Raw genomic sequence first — 25,698 nt, forward strand, 5'->3', positions numbered from 1 at the left:
AAGGGTTGAGCCTTGTGCACTCTCATGTTATTTCCCTATTCAGTGTAAGGACGTTTACTATGAAATCTCATGAGAGTTAAGTGAAATCTTATGAGATCACAGTAAGTTCATGACCTCAGCACTGCTGATGCTGATTGGCTGCTGTTAATTTCTTCATTTTTTTTTTTACCTGCAGCTGGGAGCAGCTGAGTATAACTTTTTACACAGAACTTACTCTGCTGAGCTTAGGAAATTGTGAGGTAAAATATCTTCCTTTTTTACATAGAGATGCTCAGGTGATATTTTCCTGTCAGCTTTTTACAGTTATGCTGCATTAGTTTCAAGTGATTTAGCATATGAGTATTATGTCCCTTTAAGTGTAAACTAGCTAAAAACAGCTGCACAGATTTAACAAATGTACCATATTTCTAGTTCTACTTTCAAATTGTTTTTAAATATACAAACGCTAAAGCTTGTCAAATTGATGGAGGGTGCAGGAAACAAAATGTACTTTTAAAGGGACATTCTGAGGCACCATTTTGTTTGTCATTAATTATGCACATTTGGTCTTTGGATTACGAAATCTGCAGATGAACGATACAGATAATGATTTCATGTTGTTTTCAGGTGATAACAATTTTGAACTTCAGCTGAAACAGAAGCATTTTAGGATTGCTGGAAAAACATAATTAACAATACGAGTGACAAGCTTATGTACTGAAAACAAGATGAAGATTCTAATTAACCACTCAATTCAACAAGATCATTTCATTAACAAATGGAATAAAATATCATATTCCTTACTCCTATATTACTGCAAGGAAACTGAGAAAGTGTAACCAACACTGTTACAGAAATACACTTTTTACCTCTGTGATTACCTTGTATCTAAGCCTCTGCAGACTGCCCCCTTATTTCAGTTGTTTTGACAGACATGCATTTTAGCCAATCAATGCTGGCTCCAGGGTAACTTCACATGCATGAGCTCAATGTTATCTATATGACACACATGAACTAACACCCTCTAGTGGTCAAAATGTATTCAGATTAGAGGCGACCTTCAAGGTCTAAGAAATTAGCATATGAGCCTACCTAGGTTTAGCTTTCAACTAAGAATACCAAGAGAACAAAGCAAAATTGGTGATAAAAGTAAATTGTAGTTTAAAATTATATGCCCTATTTGAATCATGAAATTTTTTTTTTGGACTTGACTGTCCCTTTAATACACTTTTTACCTCTTGTATGTAAGCCTCTGCAGACTGCCCCCTTATTTCAGTTCTTTTGACAGACTTGCATTTTAGCCAGTCAGTGCTGACCCCTAGGTAACTCCATGAGCGTTAGCACAATGTTATCTATATCGCACACAAGAACTAACGCCCTCTAGTGTCTAAAGAATGTCAGCATGCATTCATATAAGAGGCGGCCTTCAAGGGCTTAGATATTAGCATATGAGCCTACCTAGGTTTAGGTTTCAACTAAGAATACCAAGAAAACAAAATTGATGATAAAAGTAAATTGGAAAGTTGTTTAAAATGACATGCCCTATCTGAATCATGAAAGTTTCTTTTTGAAGAACACATAGGTTAATTCATCCTCAGAAGCTGCAACACCTGCATATATGCATATATGTTTTGCCTATAAACCCGTTGCTGGAGTTCCACTAGGGGCACCAATGCACATATCACATGCTATAATGAAACAGAGTATGTCATGTTCAGATTAGCATGGCCTTTTATGCTATTGATCACATATTTTTATAGTAAAACATTGCAATATGTATAACATGTAGGTTACTTACTATTTGTAATATATTCATAGTCTCTTACAGTCCTCACAGCCTAAGTATTATGTCACAAATGTCCTTGTTCATATATAAATACCTGTACATTATTATATTATTATATGTACATATAATAGGCAATGACATATTCTAGGTCAGGAGTGGCATATCTGTGGCACTCATAGCAAATTTCCTAGCACTGTGCTACCACATTGGTGGTAATTGTAGTTCTCACATTGCTGAAACTTTCACAATTAAGACAGATCATGCGGTTTTAAACTAAATTGTCTTTGTTCTCTTGGTATTATTTATTGAAGAGCATACCCAGTGTAAGGCGTGGCCTCCTATTCCAAATATGTGAATAAATACAATATAATTGTATGAGAAATGTAAAGTTAACTCACTGACATACTTTTGACTGCGTTTCAAATGCCTCAAATTGTCTTTCTGAGTATCTGTAAAAACAAATAGGTTTCAGGCAACACTTTGGTCACCTCAAAGAGGCCTTAAAAGGTTGGTGCTATACTCAGAAAGCAATACAAAAGACACTACCTTGGCTAAAATATGCAATATACCCTGTACGTTGCTGGTCTTTCTATGGGATTTGCGTTATTAATAGTGCGGCCTCGCCACTAGTGTATTTCCTGTGACCAGGAGGGAGGGTATAATAGCGCGATCCTGCCACTTGTGTTGTCGTGGTCATTAATGGGTTAAATATAAGTACATCCCCTGCATTCGCCACTAGCTATATCTAAAGTTCATAAAATTGCTGTAATCCCTATACAGATTTGCCACAAGTGCTTAGGATTTAGAGTTATCCAGATGTGTGTGTGGGCTGTATTCAAGAGGAAATAGACAGATACAAATATTCCCACTGCCCATGTGTTGAGCAGTAAATGAACTGGACATCAGAATAAAAGAGAATGTGAAAAAAAAGGAAGTGATTATCACTCCTCCCACTCCAGCTATTTCCCTTACAGGTTTAGCAATGACAGAGGATCTGGTTCTCACACCGACAGTCATAAGGAGTGAGCTCATGTAACAGTCTATAGAGTGGTGATGGAAACCTTATGAACTGGCATTGGAGGTACCGTTAGATTGTATCCGTATAATGTTGTATCTGTATTAATAGGAGTCATACATGTATCTGTTACTATTCTATTTGTCTCTAGTTGCAGTTCTTGCTATTTTATACATTAGCTTCCAGTACGTGGGCTGCAGTATATTGGTGAGAAATGCACTTCAGCTTTCTCAGTTTCCTTGCAGTAATATAGGGGTAAGGAATATGATATTTTATTCCATTTGTTAATGAAATGATCTTGTTGAATTGAGTGGATAATTACAATCTTCATCTTGTTTTCAGTACATAAGCTTGTCACTCGTATTGTTAATTATGTTTTTCCAGCAATCCTAAAATGCTTCTGTTTCCGCTGAAGTTCAAAATTGTTATCACCTGAAAACAACATGAAATCATTATCTGTATCGTTCATTTGCAGATTTCGTAATCCAAAGACCAAATGTGCATAATTAATGACAAACAAAATGGTGATTTCAGGGGCTTAGTAATTACACCCCAGTGCCTATGTGTTGATTGATTACTTTTAACCCCTTAACGCTGTTAGGATGTTCCATGCCTCCTAACCACGCTGGGCTTTAGCGCCGTTAGTACGGCATGGAACGTCCTAGCCGTTCTGCGTTACTGAAGCAGCTACGGCTGGGATTGCGGACTGGAGGGCGTGCCTAGCATCATAGGCACTCCCCCCAGACCCGATCCCATCATTGAAATCAAGCGATCGCATCTACAATCAATTTTTTACTTATTTGTAACAATAAGTACAGACAGAAATGGGTTAAAGGACCAGTAAATACAGTAGATTTGCATAATAACAAATACATGATAACAAGACAATGTAATAGCACTTAGTCTGAACTAGATTTTTTTTCTGGCAAATTTTAAAGTTATGTCTATTTCCACTCCCCCTTTATCATGTGACAGCCTTCAGCCAATCATAAATGCATATATTCTGTGTATTCGTGCACATGCTCAGTAGGAGCAGGTGACTCAAAAAGTGTAAATATAAAAATACTGTGCACATTTTGTTGATGGAAGTAATTGGGAAAGCAGTTTAAAATTGCATGTTCTATCTGAATCATGAAAGTTTAATTTTGACTTGAGTGTCCCTTTTAAAGGGCCATTTTAGTCAAACAATTACATGCTCTAATCCTTTAAAGCATGTCATTTTTTGACTATCGACCCTGCTCTACTGTGTATTAAACCCCACAAAGGGGTTAAATATACATTAGATGTTCCACTTGGCAACCGCGGTGCACTGCTAGTCCCGAGCTGAACCTGCCTGGGATTTAATTAGCAACACTAGTTGTGCGACTCAGATATGCAAATAGCATTGCTGATTGGTTTTGCGGCAAGTTCAGCTCGTTAGCAGCAGTGCACCGCGGGTCACCAGTGGAATATCTACTGCATTGTGTAACCTCATTGCAGGGTTTTAAAACACAGTAGAGCAGGGCCGATAGTGAAAAAAAATCACATAGTCTAATAGATTAGAGTGTCATTTTCTGCTATATTGACACTTTAATTGTGTGCAGTGTTGCAAATAGGTAACATGAGTGCAATTAATGTTGTGCTCCAAAACCATACAGATATGTGTGTGCATCTTTTTAAGGGATTTGAACTGAGCTATTATCCGTATATTGGGCAGGTTTGTTTTGGGGTTATTATGCTTTATTTTTTTATTAGTGTTTAAGTGCTTATTCTTAATTTTTAAAATGTATTAAAGGGACATGAAACCCACCTTTTTTCTTTCATGATTCAGATAGAGCATGCAAATTTAAAACAACTTTCCAATTTACTTCAATTATCTAATTTTGCTTAATTCTCTTGATATCCTTTGTTGAAAAGCACATCTAAATAGGCTCAGCAGCTGTTAATTGGTGGCTTTACATAGATGCCTCGTGTGATTGGCTTACACATGTGCATTGCTATTTCTTCAACAAAGAATACCTAAAGAATGATGCCAATTAGATAATAGAAGTAAATTGGAATGCTGTTTATAATTGTATTCTCTCTTTGAAACATGAAAGATTAAATTGAGCAAGTAGCATTTATATCTGGTGGTGTTGCTTCCCAGCATTATCCAGCATGGTGAGGTCATTTCAGCGTGTTTTGCTCATGTGAAACTTTTTAGGGTACTCAATAAAAAGTGGAAAAGTGTAGTCAGGGGGTTCATCTGGTCTTTTTAGTTGTGGAATTTGATAAGTAAAAAATGACCCCGTAAATGTATTGCTAAGTATCAGGGGCCCGATCCAATATGCAGCGTTGCCAGCAAAAGCCGGCAATGCCAGATTTTGCGCAATTTTGGTATTACATATACGGCATAGCATACAAGTTACGGCCGTATATTTCACCCGTCGCTCGCAATTTTTACTCCCATAGGCTAACATGGGACCGCGTCGTAAGTCGGTATCCAATATCCAGCGCAAGGCCTTACGTGGCGAAAATGGAGAAATCTTACTCTATTTTTACCTCGCCATAAAATAAAGCCGTAGTAGGCCTTGCTCTGAGTATGGGAGTACCGTAACTCCATAAAATGCCTGCAAAAATAAACTAACACCTAACGCATGCGCAATGTCTATCTACCTGTCAACCGCAATCCCCCACCGCAATAACTAATAAACTGTATTAACCCCTAACCCGCCATTGCCTACATAGCCTATTAAATGTATTAACCCCTAATCTGCCGCTGCCAACGTCGCAGCCACTATAATAAAGTTATTAACCCCTAAACCTAAGTCTAACCCTAACCCTAACACCCCCCTAACTTAATTATTATTTAAATAAATCTAAATAATATTACTATTATTAACTAAATTATTCCTATTTAAAACTAAATACTTACCTATAAAATAAACCCTAAGATAGCTACAATATAATTAATAATTACATTGTAGCTATTTTAGGATTTATTTTTATTTTACAGGCAACTTTGTATTTATTTTAACTAGGTACAATAGCTATTAAATAGTTAATAACTATTTAATAGCTACCTAGTTAAAATGATTACAAATTTACCTGTAAAATAAAACCTAACCTAAGTTACAATTACACCTAACACTACACTATCATTAAATTAATTAAATTAATTAACTACAATTAGCTAAAATTAAATACAATTAAATAAAATAAACTATAGTACAAAAACAAACACGAAATTACAGAAAATAAAAGAAAATACAATAAGTTTAAACTAATTACACCTAATCTAAGCCCCAAATAAAAAAGCCCCCCAAAATAATAAAATTCCCTACCTTATACTAAATTACAAATAGCCCTTAAAAGGGCTTTTTGCGGGGCATTGCCCCAAAGTAATCAGCTCTTTTACCTGTAAAAAAAGAAATACAACCCCCCCAACATTAAAACCCACCACCAACACCCAACCTTACTCTAAAACACACCCAATCCCCCCTTAAAAAAACCTAACACTACCCCATTGAAGATCACCCTACCTTGAGCCGTCTTCACCCAGCCGGACAGAAGTCTTCATCCGATCCGGGCACAAGTGGTCCTCCAGCCGGGCAGAAGTCTTCATCCGATCCGGGCAGAAGAGGTCCTCCATCCATGCAGAAGTTTTCATCCAAGCGGCATCTTCTATCTTCTTCCATCCGGAGCGGAGCGGGTCCATCTTGAAGACATCCGACGCGGAGCATCCTTCCTGGCCGACGGGCTAAGGATGAATGAAGGTTCCTTTAAATGACGTCATCCAAGATTCTATCAGCCAATTGGAATTAAGGTAGGAAAAATCTTATTGGCTGATGCAATCAGCCAATCGGATTGACCTTGCATTCTATTGGCTGTTCCAATCAGCCAATAGAATGCGAGCTCAATCCTATTGGCTGATTGGATCAGCCAATTGGATTGAACTTCAATCCGATTGGCTGATTGCATCAGCCAATAGGATTTTTCCTACCTTAATTCTGATTGGCTGATAGAATCCTATCAGCCAATCGGAATTCAAGGGACGCCATCTTGGATGACGTCATTTAAAGGAACCTTCATTTGTCGTTAGTCCGTCGGCCAGGAAGGATACTCCGCGTCGGATGTCTTCAAAATGGAGCCGCTCCTCGTCGGATGGAAGAAGATAGAAGATGCCGCTTGGATGAAGACTTCTGCCCGGCTGGAGGACCTCTTCTGCCAGGATAGCTATTGTACCTAGTTAAAATAAATACAAAGTTGCCTGTAAATTAAAAATAAATCCTAAAATAGCTACAATGTAATTATTAATTATATTGTAGCTATCTTATGGTTTATTTTATATGTAAGTATTTAGTTTTAAATAGGAATAATTTAGTTAATAATAGTAATATTATTTAGATGTATTTAAATAATAATTAAGTTAGGGGGGTGTTAGGGTTAGACTTAGGTTTAGGGGTTAATAACTTTATTATAGTGGCGGCGATGTTGGCGGCGGCAGATTAGGGGTTAATACATTTAATAGCCTATGTGGGCTATGGCTGTTTAGGGGTTAATAATTAGGCTTATTGTGTTGTGGGGGTTGTCAGTCTAGGGGTTAATACATTTATTATTAGTAGTGTGAGGGGGGGAATGCGGATATAGGGGTTTTACGTGTCGGACTATTTTTGGGAGGCAGGATAGACTGTTACGGGAGATTTGATATTTCCTTTAGTTTTCGTAGGCGCCGGCAGTTTCTATAGTGGCGTAAGTCACTAGCGAGTCCAGAAATTTGTAGTTACTCTCATTTCTGGACATCGCTAGTTTATCAGACTTACGGCACTTTAGGAACTGCCGGCGGGGTAAATGTAATACCCCGATGTGCAAGGTGAAATTACGGGCGGCGCAGGTTCCCACGCTTGCGCCGAAACCTACGCCGTATATAGGATCGCGCCCCAGGATTTTGGATTGTGATTAGAAAAAACAGGACTGGCACATGTTACGCATAGTGTCATATTTAAGTGGAAAGATAATGGGGGGAAAAAGCATTGCTTATAAGCAAAGAAAATGGCTTAATGTGATTTTGATGACAACAAAATGGCTGATCAGCCCATTGTTTATATGCAGACGTTTATAATACGACACATTGTGACCAAACCCTTTTCCACAGATACTCCAATTTCCTAAATATATTAATAAATAGCTAAAATCTTTTATTAACGCATAAACATCCTCGCTCTACACAGCTGTACGGCACCAAAAACATGGATTGTCAGAAATGTATAAAACAAAATCAAGCAGAAAATGTATGAATCAAGCTAAAGTTGCACGGTGGCTTTTTTAATAAAAACAATTAGGAAATAGGCGCTATATTGTAGCGGCTTATACGTTCTGTATCATGGGAATTACAATTCACGTGTTTTACCTGTCTAATATAGGGTGTGCCTGAGTTGTTCCTTAAAGGCCTTAACAATAACTTGGATATCTCTGTACAAGGGAACGTTTCATGTCATTAATTCATTAAAAGCTTATCTTTAAAGTAACCAAAACAATACTTAATACATGTTCTATTGATATAAGTCATCAAAATGTCCAAAATGTCAAATGTTTGATGGAAATGTGAGGTATAACATAAAAAACCTTTTTTCTTTAACTAAATTGTACCCTCCAGTCTAACTTTCCTCACAAAACCAACCTCTGGCAAAGCTTAAAGGACCAGTAAACACAGCAGATTTGCATAATCAACAAATGCAAGATAATACAATAGCATTTACTCTGAATTTCAAATGAGTAGTAGATTCTTTTCTAACACATTTTAAAGTTATGTATATTTCCACTCCCCCTGTACCATGTGATAGCAATCAGCCAATCACAAATGCATATACGTATAGTCTGAGTTCTTGCACATGCTCAGTAGGAGCTGGTGACTCAAAATAAAGTGTAAATATAAAAGACTGTGCATATTTTTTTTAATGGAAGTAAATTGGAAAGTTGTTTAAAATTACATGCTGTATCTGATACATGAAAATTTAATAAAACCTGAGTGTCCCTTTAAAGGGACAGTCTACAATAGAATTGTTATTGTTTTAAAAGATAGGTAATCCCTTTATTACCCATTCTCCAGTTTTACATACCCAACACTGTTATATTAATATACTTTTTACCTCTGTGAATAACTTGTATCTAAGCCTCTTCTGACAGCCCCCTGATCACATGACTTTATATTTATTATCTATTGACTTGCATTTAGTACTGTGTTGTGCTAAATCTTAAATAACTCATCAGGCATGAACACAATGTTATCTATATGGCCCACATGAACTAGCAGTCTCCTGTTGTGAAAAGCAAATACAAAAGCATGTCTGTCTGTAGTGGCTTAGAAACAGGCAGAAATGTAGAGGTTTACATGCTATAAAGTATATTAATATAACAATGTTGGTTGTACAAAGCTGGGGAATGGGTAGTAAAGGCGTTATCTATCTTTTTAATCAATAACAATTTTGTGCAGACTGTCCCTTTAAAAGGATATTAACCACCGCTTGCTTTTGTGCTTTGTTGTCACACGTTTCCTAGAGATGCCACAAAGCAAATTCTGTAACCTAAGTTTTCAAATGCTGCAAATTGCGAAAACCAGCTTTTTAATTTGCAGCATTTGCAGGTTACAGAATCTGCTTTTTGGTCTCTCTGGACTAGGGAGCATGTAACAAAGCACAATTTTTATGCAAAAACAAGGGGTGGTTAATATACCTTTAATGCTATTTTGGTGACAATGTATAGTATTTAATATATTTTTAAAGGAATATTAAACACTAAATAAATGCTAGAAAGAATGATGTGTTCCATATTTTTAAAATGTATATTGGTTTTTCTTCCCCTAATTTTAACAAATAAATATAAAATTTAGTGTTCAAACAGCAAAGGGCACCACCATGTTTAATAGGTCACCGTTATAAATAGGTCACTAGAGTGAATAACCAATGGCAGTGTTAAGTCTGTAGTCTGCACCTCAAGGAAGGTCCAACATTTTCAGATATAAATCACAGGAAAAAAGGGCAAAATAAATAATGAAAGTTTTTTTTTTTTTAATTTAAACTACATATAATTATTATTTGCAAATATTGCATAACTTGTGGGGCTGTGACAGTAAGTAACGGACCCTTCACAAATGAAGTAAAAAAAAAAGAATAAAGAGATATAATCATTTTAAATGATAAATAATACCTTTTGCAAGAATTTCTAATAAGCATAACCCACTCCATAGTGTAGGTTCCCTGCATGCAAACCTTTTCTGTTTGGATAATGATAAATCGCCCCAGTGTGTTCATCTTGTGTTCCAGTAAGTAGACATTTAAAGGGACATGAGACCGAAACCCATTTTTTTTATTTTGGGATTCAGATATAGCATGACATTTTAAACACTTTCCAATTTACTTATAGTACCTAATTTGCTTTGTTCTGTTTGTATCCTTTGTTGAAAAGCAAACCTAGGTAGGCTCAGGAGCAGCTATGCAGTAATGGGAGCTACCTGCTGATTAGTGGCTGCACATATCTCATCATTGGCTCACCCGATATATTCATCTAGGTCCCATTAGTGCATTGCTGCTCCTTCAACAAAGGATATAAAGAGAATTGAAGCAAATTTGATAATAGAAGTAAATTGGAATGATATGTTCTAACTGAATCATAAAAGAAAAAAATAGCACAACACCAAATATTATTCAGTTTTAGCAAGTCCCAAGGCACCTTATAGCCCAGGCCCATCAAGTATCCGTGTACAGCATTGTACATTTTATATTTTATACCTGTTTTGTAATCTGTATCTGCTTATGTTATTTTATAGCCTTTTTATTTTCATGAGCTCTGAATGTTTTTATCAACCAAATACATAGAAACTCAACTCAAAGCAACTAAGCAAAAGTTGGAAAAAAATGTTTGGGAATAAAAATATTTAGGTTTTAGGCTTTTAACTTAAAAAGTCATTGTGAACTAGATCTCCCATAGTTATTTAGCGTTAAATGGAAATAAAGCTCAAAATGTTTCTATCGGACCTATAAAAAAAGCAGCAATGATATGTTAAAAATACATGAAAAAGGTTAAAGGGACATTACACCCAAATAGAGGATACATTTTTAAACAATTTTTCAGTTTACTTCTATTATCTAATGTGCTTTGTTTTCTTGGTATCCTTTGTTGAAAAGCATACCTAGGTAAGCTCGGGAGGGGTCTTACCAATGTGTTCATCTAGCTCCCAGTAGTGCATTGCTGCTCCACAGTTAGCATTAGAACATCCGTTAAAGGGACATGAAACCCAACATTTTTCTTTCATGATTCAGATAGAGAAAATAATTTTAAACAACTTTCCATTTTACTTCTATTATTTAATGTGCTTCCTTCTCTTGTTATCCTTTGCTGAAAAATGTATCTATAAAAGCTCAGGAGCAGCAAAGAACCTAGGGTCTAGCTGCTGATTGGTGACTGCATAAATATACCGATTGTCATTGGCTCACCCCATGTGTTCAGCTAGAAACCAGTAGCGCATTGCTGCTCCTTCAACAAATGATACCAAGAGAATGAAAGAAATTAGATAATAGAAGTAAATTAAAAAGTTATTTAAAATTGTATTCTCTATCTGAATCATGAAAGAAAATTTTTGGGTTTAGTATCCCTTTAAATGCCTCTTTAACTTGTAAAAAAAGGACATTAAATCCAAACCTGAAATGCAGAGCAGCCCACTACAAAGACAAATAGAATGCCCTTTTGTAAATACCCTTCTAGTAAAACACATTTGGTTGTGCGTATGTGCAACAGCTTCCTGCGTATTCTTCAAGCGCTTCTGGTGACAATCGTGACACCATTTTGGGGCTTATGCGGGAGACATTGCAGCAAATTATCTGCCTGTTAAAATTTATCACAGGTAACCTTTAACATACATAAGTGTTTTGTGCAAATGCTTTTACATGGCAAAAATACATCTAACTGTATTTGTATTCACTGTGTTGCTCGTTAGACTTACAGATTTGACATCCAGCTAATGACAGTGATTATAGTAGAAATAAAATACAGTTGTATTAAAGGGACACTCAAACCAAAATTAAACTTTCATGATTCAGATAGAGCTGCAATTTTATACAACTTTACAATTTACTCCCGTTAACTAAATATGCACAGTCTTTTTATATTTACACTTTCTGAGTCACCAGCTCCTACTGAGCATGTGCAAGAATTCACAGAATATACCTATGCATTTGTGATTGGCTGATGGCTATCACATGATACAGGAGAAGTGGAAATAGATATAAATAACTTTGAACTTCAAATGAGCAAAATATTTTTTTCTGAAAATTTTTATTGCATTGTCTATTTACTGGTCCTTTAAACAAGTCTTTAGTCACTTTAGGGTCTCAGTTGATTTTGTGTCTAAACCTTTCACCCACACACACTACAGGCACTTAAAAGCATGTGTCATACAGTGATTATAACCTTTTTTGTACTTAAGTCATTAAGTGCTTTAGTGCAGCAATGTAGAAATTCGTCTTAAGGTCATAATAATTTCTGGTCAAACCAGGAATACCGTGGTTAGGGGAAGGAGCCCATATAAACCTATCTTAAAAGCTTGTGTAATAAGCTATTGACAGGCAACAATTCAAACTGGTTGTAAACATATACGGGAAAAAACGTATATAATTAACATCACTCACTAGGTGGAAGGGAATTTCTTACACACAATGAGAAGATTTTATGAGCTACTGCAGTAAGTACTAGTAACTATTTATACATCTATACATGGGGGATATAGAAAAAAGGGCTTAGGTAGAATTCCATACACATTTAACCAATTTGCAAACTACAGATATTATTACAGGGGGAAATAGTGCAGTTAGAGAATGCTATAATGCATTAATGCAATAGCTTATTGCTATTGCTTGCCTATAAACCTGCACGTTGGTTAAGCACATAGTTAAAATCAGCTCAGCAGCTGTTCCCTCCATAGCTGAACATAGTTAGTGATTGGTGGCTACATATAAATGCTGTATTATTGTAGAATCTGAGTTCTGATAAATATATATAGCTGACAGGGGCTTCATAGTCATGGGTCTGATCTGAAGTATAATATCGGTATATAACTGGCTAAGGTTGCACGGGTCTGATCTGAGGTCTGATGTGTGCATATCACTGACGGAGGCTGCTGGTGTCTGATCTGAGGTCTAATGTGTGTATATAACCGTCAGTGACTGCAGGGGTCTGATCTGAGGTCTGATGCATTTATATAACTGTCAGTGACTGCAGGGGTCTGATCTAAGGTCTGATGCATGTATATAACTGTCAGTGACTGCAGGGGTCTGATCTGAGGTCTGATGCATGTATATAACCGTCAGTGACTGCAGGGGTCTGATCTGAGGTCTGATGCGCGTATATAACTGGCAGTGACTGCAGGGGTCTGATCTGAGGTCTGATGCATGTATATAACTGTCAGTGACTGCAGGGGTCTGATCTAAGGTCTGATGCATGCATATAACCGTCAGTGACTGCAGGGGTCTGATCTGAGGTCTGATGCGCGTATATAACTGTCAGTGACTGCAGGGGTCTGATCTGAGGTCTGATGCATGTATATAACTGTCAGTGACTGCAGGGGTCTGATCTAAGGTCTGATGCATGTATATAACTGTCAGTGACTGCAGGGGTCTGATCTGAGGTCTGATGCATGTATATAACCGTCAGTGACTGCAGGGGTCTGATCTGAGGTCTGATGCGTGTATATAACTGGCAGTGACTGCAGGGGTCTGATCTGAGGTCTGATGCATGTATATACCTGGCAGTGACTCCAGGGGTCTGATCTAAGGGCTGATGCATGTATAACTGGCAGTGACTGCAGGGATGTAATCTGAGGTGATGTATGCAATATAACTGAAGGAGGCTGCTGGGGTCTGATCTGAGGTCTGATGTATGTATACAACTAAATGAGACTGCAGTGGTCTGATGTCTGATGTGTGTATGAGTCTGATGTCTGATGAGTCTGATGTCTGATGTGTGTATATAACTGACTGAGGCTGCAGGGGTCTAAACAGAGGTCAGATGTATTGTATGCATATAGCTGATTGAGACTGCAGACAAGAGTCTGAGGTCTGATGTATGTATATAACTGACTGAGGCTGCAGGGGTATACTATGAGGTCTGATATGGGCATATGACTGACCAAGGGTACAGGGGTCTGATCTGATATGGTCTTATGTTTGACACGAGTTCTGGTGCCGTGGGTCATATCTGGGAACTGATAACTTTTCCACCAAATAGCTTCAGATCCCCCCCCCCCCCAGTCATCCCTTAGTTTTATAGAGGACAGCTCTAGCCCTGTTTGGTTTGTGAAAACTCAGTACACTCTAATAACGTGAGGCTGTTTGATAATATATTGTGGGCAGCTACAACATGTGGTTTTCCCTTTTGGCTGCTGCTGCAGTTTATCACAATCTGCAGCTCTCGGCTGTTGTGTAATCTTCCAGTGGCTCCTTCCTGCTTGCAGATAAGTTGAATGAAACAAACTCTTGTCTGTCATTCTAAACAGAGAATATTTTCATATAAGGACTTTCACCAACATCTCTTTTTTAACTTCTAGTTTGCTCAGACCTGTTATGTGCCTATTCACTGGCTGGATTATCACAATATCTCCCAGATTACAAGTGGAGCACACAGATATTAGTGCTATTGACAAAGGCAGCTTTATTATTAGGCCAAATAGGCTATCGCTTAAACAGGGGCCTTGCAGTGTGTCTTTATCTTCATATGGGGATTTTTTTCTGTGCGGCATGTGCATGGCATGTGGACGAGTGAAAAAAAAACACTGTTGGATAGTTGACATAGATGCATAGGAAGTGCTGTGAGCTCCTCTGTCCCTGACATTCATCTGGTTACTACTACATGACTATATCTGCCCTTCCTTTGCTAGTTACATTTCTTTCTGCCCTACCCCCTCTTCTCTTTTCTCTCTTTGCTCTCTCTCTTTCTCTCACTCTCTATGTCTCTCTCTGTCTCTCTCTCTCTCTTTCTATCTCTTGCTCTCTCCCTTTGTCTCTCTCCCACTCTCTCTCTCTCTCTCTCTCTCTCTCTCTCTCTCTCTCTCTCTCTCTCCCACTCTCTCTCTCTCTCTCTCTCTCTCTCTCTTTCTTCATATATATATATATATATCTTTTCTCTCTCCCCTCTCTCTCTGCTTGCTCTTTTCCCCCTCTCTCCCCTCTCTTTTCTGTTTTTCTCCCCTCTCTCTCTCTCTCTCTCTCTCTCTCTCTCTCTCTATCTCTCCCTCTATCTCTCCCTCTCTATCCCTCCCTCTCTCTCTGTCTTTTGCCTCTCCCCTCTCTCTCTGCTTGCTCTTGTCCCCCTCTCTCCCCTCTCTTTTCTGTTTTTCTCCCCTCTCTAACCTTCTCTCTCTCTCTCTCTCTCTCTCTCTCACTCTCTCTCCCTCTATCTCTCCCTCTCTATCCCTCCCTCTCTCTCTCTGTCTTTTGCCTCTCCCCTCTCTCTCTGCTTGCTCTTTTCCCCCTCTCTCCCCTCTCTTTTCTGTTTTTCTCCCCTCTCTAACCTTCTCTCTCTCTCTCTCACTCTCCCTCTATCTCTCCCTCTCTATCCCTCCCTCTCTCTCTGTCTTTTGCCTCTCCTCTCTCTCTCTCTGCTTGCTCTTTTCCCCCTCTCTCCCCTCTCTTTTCTATTTTTCTCCCCTCTCTAACCTTCTCTCTCTCTCTCTCTCACTCTCCCTCTATCTCTCCCTCTCTATCCCTCCCTCTCTCTCTGTCTTTTGCCTCTCCTCTCTCTCTGCTTGCTCTTTTCCCACTCTCTCACCTCTCTTTTCTGTTTGTCTTCTCTCTCTCTCTCTTTCACCTTCCCTGTCTTCCATCTCTCTTCTCTCTCTCTCTCTCTCTCTCTCTCTCTCTCACCTTCCCTGTCTTCCATCTCTCTTCTCTCTCTCCCCTCTCTCTCAGCTCACTATTTTCCCACTCTCTCTCTGCTCTCTTTCTTTTCTCTCTCCTTCTCTCTATTTACTTTTCTCCCTCTATACTTTCTCTTCTCTCTCCAGTCTCCCTCTTCACTCTCTATTGTCTCTCTACACTCTCTATTGTCTCTCTACACTCTCTATTGTCTCTCTACACTCTCTATTGTCTCTCTACACTCTCTATTGTCTCTCTAAACTCTCTATTGTCTCTCTACACTCTCTTCTTCTCTATTCTTTCTCTCTGTTCTCGCTCTGTCTCTCCAATCTTCTCTCCTCTTTGTACACTATATTTCCATTCTCTCCTTTCTTTTTCTCTCCTCTCTCCTCTCTATTTTCTTTCTATCCTCTCTCTTTTTTATTTCCCTCTACGCTTTCCTATTTCCTTTCTTTCTTCTTCTCTCTCTTTGCTCTCTTCTTTCCCTCGCTCCTTTCTTCTCTATTACCATTTGCTTTTTTCTTTCTCTTTTTTCTGTCCATTCTCTCTTTTTTCATTTCTCTCTATGGGGCAGATTATGAGTGGAGCACTATTTAACGCTCCCGCTCGAGCGTTTACTGCGCTAGAAGTAAGCTTTGTTGCGCTCGTCAGGTTGCACTCATATTCTGAGTTGAAAGTAAACTGTTTTCACTCGTGCACTAACCTGACGAACGCAAAAAGCCAAACTTACAATATTGCGTGTGCAATAAACGTATTCCCCCAAACCCGATCGCATATTCTCAAGTGCGCTAACCCGACATTCCAATGTTCTGTCTATTCAGAAATACATAATCTATATATATATTATGGGTATATATACAGTATATATATATATATATATACATCTTCAGTCCTTATAACTTTTGTGTGCAATATTTTTTTGTAATAATTTTTAAAAGATGGTGTTATTATGGGTGTAACTATACTTTGTAATGTATTTTTGATGTGTTTTGTGACGCTTTTTTGTTTCATGAAACAGTTAACCAGAGCTCTGAGTATGCGGTAATCATTCTAGCATAAATCGTGATCTCAGGTTTGTTGTGGGTAATGGGCTGACAAAAGGGTTGGAAGTTCAGAGTTCGTCTAAGGTCTACTTTGGGTATGAAGCTGACTTGGGTGTTTTAGGGCCAGGGGCCAGATTTTAAGTGGACATAGTACTTACAGAGCAGCTTCTGTGCCAAGGGCCATTCTGATCTGAGCTCTGATTTAAAAAAAAAAATATAGCCTAGCACTTACAGTACGTCAGCATCCTACTATTATTCTGGCATAGTTCTAAAGTCTCCCCCTTCACAGAAGTATTTTCTTACCAGAGTAAGAAATAGACCCCGGGCTATGTATTAATTAAATGATTTTAAGTGACCACCTCATACATGACTTTCAGTTCTATTTTTTTTTTCTTCAATATACAAGTAGAGAACAACTACTTTAATTGATAGGGGTCAATTTAAGTAGCAGCGGATGCTGTTTCCGACCCACTCCGCCTCCGAGGTGGTGGAGAGCAATCAGCCTGATTGGAAACGATCGGTTGATTGACACCCCCTGCTAGCGGCCGTTTGCCATGAATCTGCTGGTGCATCGATAAATGCCGACAGCATATGCTGTCTGCATTTATCGATGTGCGGCGGACATGATACGATACAGCGTATCATGTCCGTCCGCACCTTAATAAATTTACCCCATAATCTCACTTTGGAATAAACTAAAATTTTGTTTTGTACAGTCATTATAAATATTATAAATTACAGACTAAGAGGTAGATATAACAAATTTCGGGCGGACATGATTCGCTATAGCTATATACACTGTCAGCATTTAACATTGCACAAGCATTTCACAAGATGAAGCTCTGGGTGTCAATCATCCCGATCGTATCCTATCGGGATGATTGAAGTCCGCCACCTAAAAGGTTGTGGACAATTTAAGGAGCAGCGATCTTATAACCGCTGCTTCTTAACTTCGGTTTCTGGCGAGCTTGATAAATCCCCCCCTAAGTCCTTCCAAGTTACTGTAATGTCATCAATGCAGAACAAAGCACCAGATAGGGGTAAAGGAGGATTAAAAAAAATATATGGAGGAATAGGTAGTAGAAAATGAGGTCCTCTGCTTGTGGTCAAATTGTTGCACACCCCAATTTTATGATCTAATGGTACAAGGGACTTGTAATTTAATGTTCTAATTTGAGAGCAATGTTGGGAATTAGGAGTTAATTCAGATTGAATATTTGCCAAAACCGGGTTTGGGTGAATTTTAATGCACATCAGGACAGTTTTCAGCAAAATTCAGAGCAATTCATATTCAGATTTATTTGGTAAATGTTTGCATTTGTTTTGTGTCGAGGGACCTCATATTTGAGCCTTGCCTAAGGCCTCGCTAACTCAAGAGTCGCCTCTGGCCATTGAGCTCCAACACTGCTCAAGTTAAATCTTATTCTTGCGTTCATATTATACGTTAAAAGTAAAATGGTAATTGCCCGAGCAAAAGCCTCAGATTCTCTAACATCTGGAGGTAAAAAAGCACAGCCTCGCTAAATCCCTCACCTCATAGACTTCTATGGGGCTTTCTACAAAACCCAGTTCTGGCTTTCATTCTTCGCTACATTTATACGAAAATGATTAATGAACTGATGCCTACATGCATTTAAGGACTAATGAATGGAAGTATGAATGACATTTGTTGATACATTCATTCATTTGTAATGTTCTCAATAAAAAAAATAAGTACAAAAATTCTTTTAGCTCCTCAACCCCACCCAAAAACCCCCTGCACTAAACCCTTAAAGGGACAGTCTACACCCAAATTGTTATTGTTTTAAAAGATAGATAATCCCTTTATTACCCATTCCCCAGTTTTGCATAACCAACACGGTTATATTAATATATATTTTACCTCTGAGATTATTTTGTATCTAAGCCTCTGCAGACTGCCCCCTTATTTCAGTTCTTTTGACAGACTTTTAGCCAATCATTGCTGACTCCTAGGTAACTCCACGTCCGTGAGTACAGTGTTATCTAGTGATGAAAAACTGTCAAAATGCATTCAGATAAGGGGCGACCTTCAATGTCTAAGAAATTAGCATATGAACCTCCTAGGTTTAGCTTTCAACTAAAAATACCAAGAGAACAAAGCAAAATGAGTGATAAAAGTAAATTGCAACGTTACATGTCCTATCTGAATCATGAAAGTTTATTATGGATTAGACTGTCCCTTTAAAGGCTGTACCCTCCAGCTGTTAGTGTTTTATGTTTGTAGCAGGGGATGCAGTGGTTTAAGGGTTAATTTTTTTTGAGGAGTTTAGGGGGCTAACAGTTAGTAGGTTTAATATGTAGATTTAGGTGGTTTGGGAGCGGCAGGGCATGTTTTTTTATTAACTTTGTTAACAAACAAATTTTTGTTTCATCTTATACAAATGAAGCGCCTAATGGAATTCTACAAACCAAATTTCTTTTGGAATGAAAGATTTATCAGAAACAAATTTTTCTCCCATGTACATCTTTTACTATGTATGTAAAAAATATATTATCATGACGAACGCATATCATTCTAGAAGCAGGAAAAATGTAGTATAAAGGATTTACAGCAGATCCACTTAAAGGTACACTAAACTTTATTATTTTTGTTGTAATGCATATTAAGCACCACATTATTACTGTGATACTCTTTGGGGCATATTTGCCCCGTGTTTCTGGTGAGCCTGCAGACATCGCCGGAAATCAACAGACATCGCCAGAAATCAACCCGATCGAGTTTGATCGGGTTGATTGACACCCCCTTCTGGCGGCCCATTGGCCGCAAGTCTGCAGGGGGCGGCGTTGCATCAGCAGCTCTTGTGAGCTGCTGGTGCAATGCTGAATAAGGCGAGTGTATTGCTCGCCGTATTCAGCAACGTCTGTCGGACCTGATCCGCACTGTTGGATCAGGACCGACAGACCTTGATAAATTGGGGCCTTTGTCTGTAAGCTTTTAAAAATCAGAGTTACTTCCATTACCTCCTCATCATTACAGTTTAACTTGTAAATAGCCACTCCCCCTGTGAACTCTTTTTTTTTTTTAAGAAACTTTTCAAACCTGATTAAATACTACAATATTAATGCAGTGCTTAAAGGGACATTCCGGCCAAAATTGAAATGCACATTGATGAATTATGTAAAAGTCAATGTTTTAGTGTTAACATTTTTCTCTGCACGTGCATGTGAAGCATAGCTAGATATTCTCAGTGCACCAGCATGTTAAATACTGCAGCTGCTCAAAGCATCAGTGGGACTTGTATCATCTCAGCAATTAACAAATTGAGTCATTACCATATGGTACATGCACCTTAGGCTGTCTGAGCATGTGCTGTGTTTAAAATGCTGGTGCACGGTGCATACTCAAATACACTTTTGAAACAGCTATAGCTTTTATTAGAAGCATTTTTGCTAATAAGTTTTACTATTTCTTTATGTGATACAAATTAGGCAATTTGTAGAAAAAGTGATTTGAAAGTTTACTGTGTTGCTGACTCAGAGAAATGTAGTGCCAACTGTAAAAAACCCAAAATCATGAACTATGATTAGTAAAGGAACTAAATATCTGAGTAGTTCTTTTTCTTTACTCATTGACCCCACATAATTGTTTATGAAGCACTTTGCATTTTATAGAAATTGTGTCTCAAGGGTTTATGAAACTGAGACTGAAATAGATTTTGTTATAAAAAAAATAGATATGAATTTCTGAGAAATGATCAAGCTTGGTAACTATATCTCTTTTATTTAGCAGTACCCTCAACTAATGTTCATCTGAAAAATCCATGGATGGTATTCTTAACGACTGAAAAATGGATGAAACTCAGACTACTTGTGCCACTCCTGTTTCAACAAATAAGGTTTCACTGGCCTGTACTCCAGTGCGCGCAGTCATCCGAATACGTAAGAAAATACGAACTTTAAAGGGTAAATTGCAACTGGATGTGACTGGAGGAAGATCCTTGGAAAATGCAAAGGCATGTCAACTTCGGCGGCAGCGCTCTATGGACAAAGCATTATTTAAGACATCTATCTATGAAAAGCCAGATATTTTTAATTTTGAAACTTCCTCAGTGGAGAAAGTTGCATTAAGCAATCTGAAACGTAAAAGTAAAAAACGTCGGAAGTCTAGAAATGTGCTATATCCAGGAAATTCCAAGAAATACCTTCCAGTAGAGCAGAAGAGCAAAGCTAAACGCTGCCTTATATTGCTCATAGGAATTATTTGCTTTCAAATTCTGAACGCTATTGAGAATTTGGACGATAATGTTCAAAAGTATGACTTAGATGGGCTGGAGAAAACTGTGCAGAGAGAAGTATTTGGGCAAAAATACGCTATTGAAAGGATAATGGAACTACTGAAGGATTACCTTGCCACTCACTACCATAACAAACCATTGGTTATTTCCTTAAATGGACCCAGTGGAGTTGGTAAGAGCCACATGGGCAGACTCTTGGCCAAGCACTTCCGTTCAGTCATGGACAATGGTTTTGTCCTTCAATATTACGTGATGCACAACTGCCCAAAAGATGAGAACGTTGTAAACTGTCAAAAAGAGCTTTCTTCTATGATATCAGACATGGTAACCAGGGCGGAGATAGAAGAAAAGATCCCATTTTTTATATTTGATGAGATGGAGGTCATGTCTTCAGTACTTCTGGATGTGTTACAAGGATATTTTCAAGTAGATCAGAGCAATGAATATCTCAATGCTGTCTACATCCTTATCAGCAACATAGGGGGTAATGAAATTACAAAGTTTGTTCTGAAAAATTCTTCAAGCAATGTCTTTAATTTCCAACTTGACCTTCACAACATTGTACTCTCTTCACTGAGGAACCATCATTCACTGTGGGATGTTGCAGAAATTGTGCCGTTTACTCTATTGGAGAAAAGCCATATTGTAAACTGTTTCTTAGATGAATTACTAAGGGAAGGATTTTACCCGGACAATAATAATATAGAGAACCTGGCAGGACAGTTAAACTATTATACCAAGGAAGACAAACAATACTCTATAAGTGGATGCAAGCAGGTTGTGTCCAAAGTCAATCTTCTTCATCCATATATGTGATCTCAGATTCCAAGAGTAATACAGTACATTTTGCTGAGTAATGTATGTCCTGTACACCCATTTTGTTTTTACATGTCAATAAAATTAAAATCAGTGTAAAAGGGCTAGATTTGTCTTACAAATAAACTCAAACCAATGAATATTTTATTGTGCTATCTAATATTAATGGTGCCACTACTGGAGATTTGTTCTTAGAATGAAAGCAATCCATAAGGGTGACTTCTTGGGGCTCAAAAGATCAAATTAATCAAAACACACAAAGCTTAATAGCCACATACATAAGGATTAAGCCTCTTTAGATCCCCTGATAACATCTGAGAGATCATGTGTAGCATTATTAAATGGAAAGAAAATTTGATTTCAAATTATTTATAAACAGCTTCTAATAAGATACTGATTTCTTTACACAGTTAAAAAGACAAGACAGTAAACACCTTGAAATTACAAGACATTTATGTTGTGCTGCTATAGAGTAATCAGCCAAGTCTCAATGTATTTTGTTTTTAACTGCATAAAGAAGGACTGGAGAAAACTGTGCACAGAGTATTGGGACAAAAATATGCAAAAACATAACAAAGTATTTGGGCAAAAACATAGTAACATAGTAGACGAGGTTGAAAAAAAGACAGAAGTCCATGGAATTTAACCTATACAAATCTTAATATACTTACAATAAAAGCTACAGTTGAGCTTAAATTAATCCCATTAAAAAATGTTACTACCTCCTTAGGTAATGCATTCAACAAATTGATTGCTCTTACAGTAAACAAATCTGTTACTACTCCCAAATCCCTTTCTTCCTCTGTTTTGCTAAGTCTAGTCCCATTTAAATTATAGGTTGCCTGCTTATTTTTACTTCCAATATGTATTGCATTTTCCAATATTAAAGGGACACTGAACCCAAATTTTTTCTTTTGTGATTCAGATAGAGCATGACATATTAAGCAACTTTCTAATTTACTCCTATTATGAAATTTTCTTAATTCTCTTGGTATCTTTATTTGGAATGCAAGAATGTAAGTTTAGATGCCGGACCATTTTTGGTGAACAACCTGGGTTGTCCTTGCTGATTGGTGGATAAATTCATCCACCAATAAAAATGTGCTGTCCAGAGTTCTGAACAAAAAAAAAAGCTTAGATGCCTTCTTTTTCAAATAAAGATAGCAAGAGAACAAAGAAAAAAAGATAATAGGAGTAAAATAGAAAGTTGCTTAAAATTGCATGCTCTATCTGAATCACATATTCCATTTACCTGCCCATGCTTCTAATTTTTGCAGATCCCCTTGTAAAGCAATGTCATCCTGCCCTGACTTAATGACCTTACACATTTTTGTATTATTTGCAAAAATAGAGATGTTACTATTAAAGGGACAGGGAATGCAATTTTAAACAACTTATCAATTTACTTTTATCATGAAATTTGCTTTGTTCTCTTTGTATTCTTTGTTAAAAGCTAAATCTAGGTAGGCTCATGTGCTATTTTCTAAGCCCTTGAAGGCCGCCCCTTATTTCAATGCATTTAGCAGCTTTTAACAGCTAGAGGGCATAAGTTCATTTGTGCCATACAGATAACATTGTGACCACGCCCGTGGATTTACAAATGAGAGGGCACTGATTGGCTTAATGCATGTCTGTAAAAAGAAGTGAAATAAGGGTGAAGTCTGCAGAGGCTTAGATACAAAGTTACATTATTATAACTGTGTTGGTTATGCAAAACTGGGGAATGGGTAATAAAGGGATTATCTATCTTTTTAAACAATAACAATTCTGTTGCTCCAAGTCAATAATACAATTTTAAAAAGAACAAGGCCCAGTACTGATCCCCGGGGGACTCCACTGATTACCTTTGTTCAATCTGAGTATGAGGTAACATTTATCAGCTATTCCCAGTCCCTTAATTTTGTACATTAATGTCTCATGTGTCCCTGTATCAAATGCTTTTGCAAAATCCAAGTATATCACATCAACTGCTTCCCCTTTATCTATATTTTTACTTACTATCTCGTACAATCTAATTAGATATGTAACAGGGTTAGCATTAAGAAGTCAGTAGGGTGCATTTCAACTTCTGAGAACTGGAAAATGCTCAATTACAGAGCTAAATTACATGAAGAGGGGGGCAAAATAAATAATGACACTATATCCCAAACTTGTTTCATTACATGTAACTTAACATTTTATATAAAAATATCAAGGAGTTTACTGTCCCTTTAAGGATGAATATAAATTAATGCAGGTGTCCATACTATAATAAGGTTTCATGCAGCTTTGTCCATTCTAATAAGTTTTACTTTGTTTGTTGCTACCATGTCCATTGCATAACAGTTTCAGGTCTCCGTCACAAATTCAGATCCAGTAGCATCAGGATATTTGTTTTATAAATAAGTTAACAAAATGTACTGCATGTCGCACCACAAGTCTGACTGGTAAATTATAGTGATACTTTTCCAACACGGTACAGCGGCTTCATGAGAAGTTTACTGGTTGGTGGTGAGGAAGACTCCTACAGCATAAAAGTGTTTATATTTTAAGCATGGGAACATCTGCAATGTCTTCTTTTAAATACAAGAAAGAATAATAAAATACTTTAAAGGAACACTAAACACTAAATAAATGCTAGATATAATGATGCATTCAAAGAAAAGATTAAAGTTTTATTAGCTGTTTAAATATTGACAAAATAAGTATAAAGTTTTAGGGCTCTTAAATAATACTCATATATGCTAAATCACTTGAAACTGTAAAAAGCTGACATGAAAATATCATCTGAGAATCTCTATGTAAAAAAAGGACCTCACAATTTCTTCAGCTCACCAGAGTAAGTGCTGTGTAAACGGTTATACTTCAGCTGCTGTCCAGCTGCAGGTAAAAATAAAATAAAAAAAGGAAGAAATTAACAGCAGCCAATCAGCATCAGCATCATGAACTGTGATGTCATGAGATTTCACAATAAACCTCCTTAAACTGAATAAGGAAATAACATGAGGCACGCTCCCTAGCAAGTCCTAGGACAGACATACTGTTTGCTGCTTAAAGTCCTTTACAATGGGGTGTGAATACTTTTTAAGTAAAATATCTTTCTTTTTTACATAGAGATGTTCAGGTGATATTTTCTAGTCAGCTTTTTACAGCTGTGCTGCATCACTTTCAAGTGCTTCAACATTTGGGTATCATGTCCCTTTTAGCAGTGGATGCTGCTTCGGGGGCCCATAAATTTCAGGTTTGCCTGAAATGGAAGTGAAGAAGCAGCGGTCACAAGACCCGCTGCTCCCTAACCTGTCCGCCACCTTTTAGATGGAAAGTTGAAATCATCCGTTTCCGATCGTGATGATTGACAGCCCCTGCTAGCGGCCGATTGGTTGCCAGTGAGCAAGGGGTGGCATTGTACAGGCAATTTACCTGAAAAGCTTGTGCAATGTTAAATGCGGACAGCGTATAATAGCGAATCATGTCCGCTTGACATATGATACATCTACCACTTAGAGGGGTACTTATCAAGCCGTTTACTTTACCTGCCTTCACGGTCCAATACGCCCGCCTAAGCTCGCCTACCATCGCAGCCGCGGACCTGAATACTTTCGCCTAAGTTATCAAAAAAGCTGTCAAAAAGCCGTGCACCAAGTACGGGGTGATGATGGCTTTTTTACAGCTTTATTGACAAGCTGTCACTAAGCACCCACACTAAACTACACTGTTCTACACCCTATACCAGCGCCCCCGGAGCCCCCCGCAACTAAATAAAGTTACTAAACCCTAAACCACCGCCCCTAGACCCCGCCGCAACTCTTATAAATGTATCAACCCCTAAACCGCCGCTCCCGGACACCGCCGCCACCTACATTATACCTAGTAACCCCTATCCTGCCCCCCCTATACCGCCGCCACCTATAATAAATTTATTAACCCCTATCCTGCCGATCCCGGACCCCGCCACAACTAAATA

At 37.9% G+C, this 25,698-nt stretch overlaps 1 protein-coding gene across 4 annotated transcripts in view; it reads left to right on the plus strand.

Moving 5' to 3' along the window:
- The window catches only part of TOR4A (torsin family 4 member A), a 96,500-nt gene extending 74,600 nt beyond the window's left edge, over nt 1–21,900 (plus strand). Inside the window, exons 1-2 of one of the 4 annotated variants that reach the window (XM_053696138.1) lie at nt 2,760–2,846; nt 20,435–21,900. In XM_053696138.1, coding sequence (XP_053552113.1) covers nt 20,493–21,755 — 1,263 coding nt within the window. In that variant the 5' untranslated portion in view covers nt 2,760–2,846; nt 20,435–20,492 and the 3' untranslated portion in view covers nt 21,756–21,900. Of the gene's footprint in view, nt 1–2,759; nt 2,847–20,431 lie in introns of those variants that run through there. The other 3 variants (XM_053696139.1, XM_053696136.1, XM_053696137.1) reach the window with 3 other exon arrangements.
- The last annotated feature ends 3,798 nt before the right edge of the window (nt 21,901–25,698 follow it).

The sequence above is a fragment of the Bombina bombina genome, chromosome 12 (assembly GCF_027579735.1).
Source record: "Bombina bombina isolate aBomBom1 chromosome 12, aBomBom1.pri, whole genome shotgun sequence".
NCBI classification, from domain to species: Eukaryota; Metazoa; Chordata; class Amphibia; order Anura; family Bombinatoridae; genus Bombina; species Bombina bombina.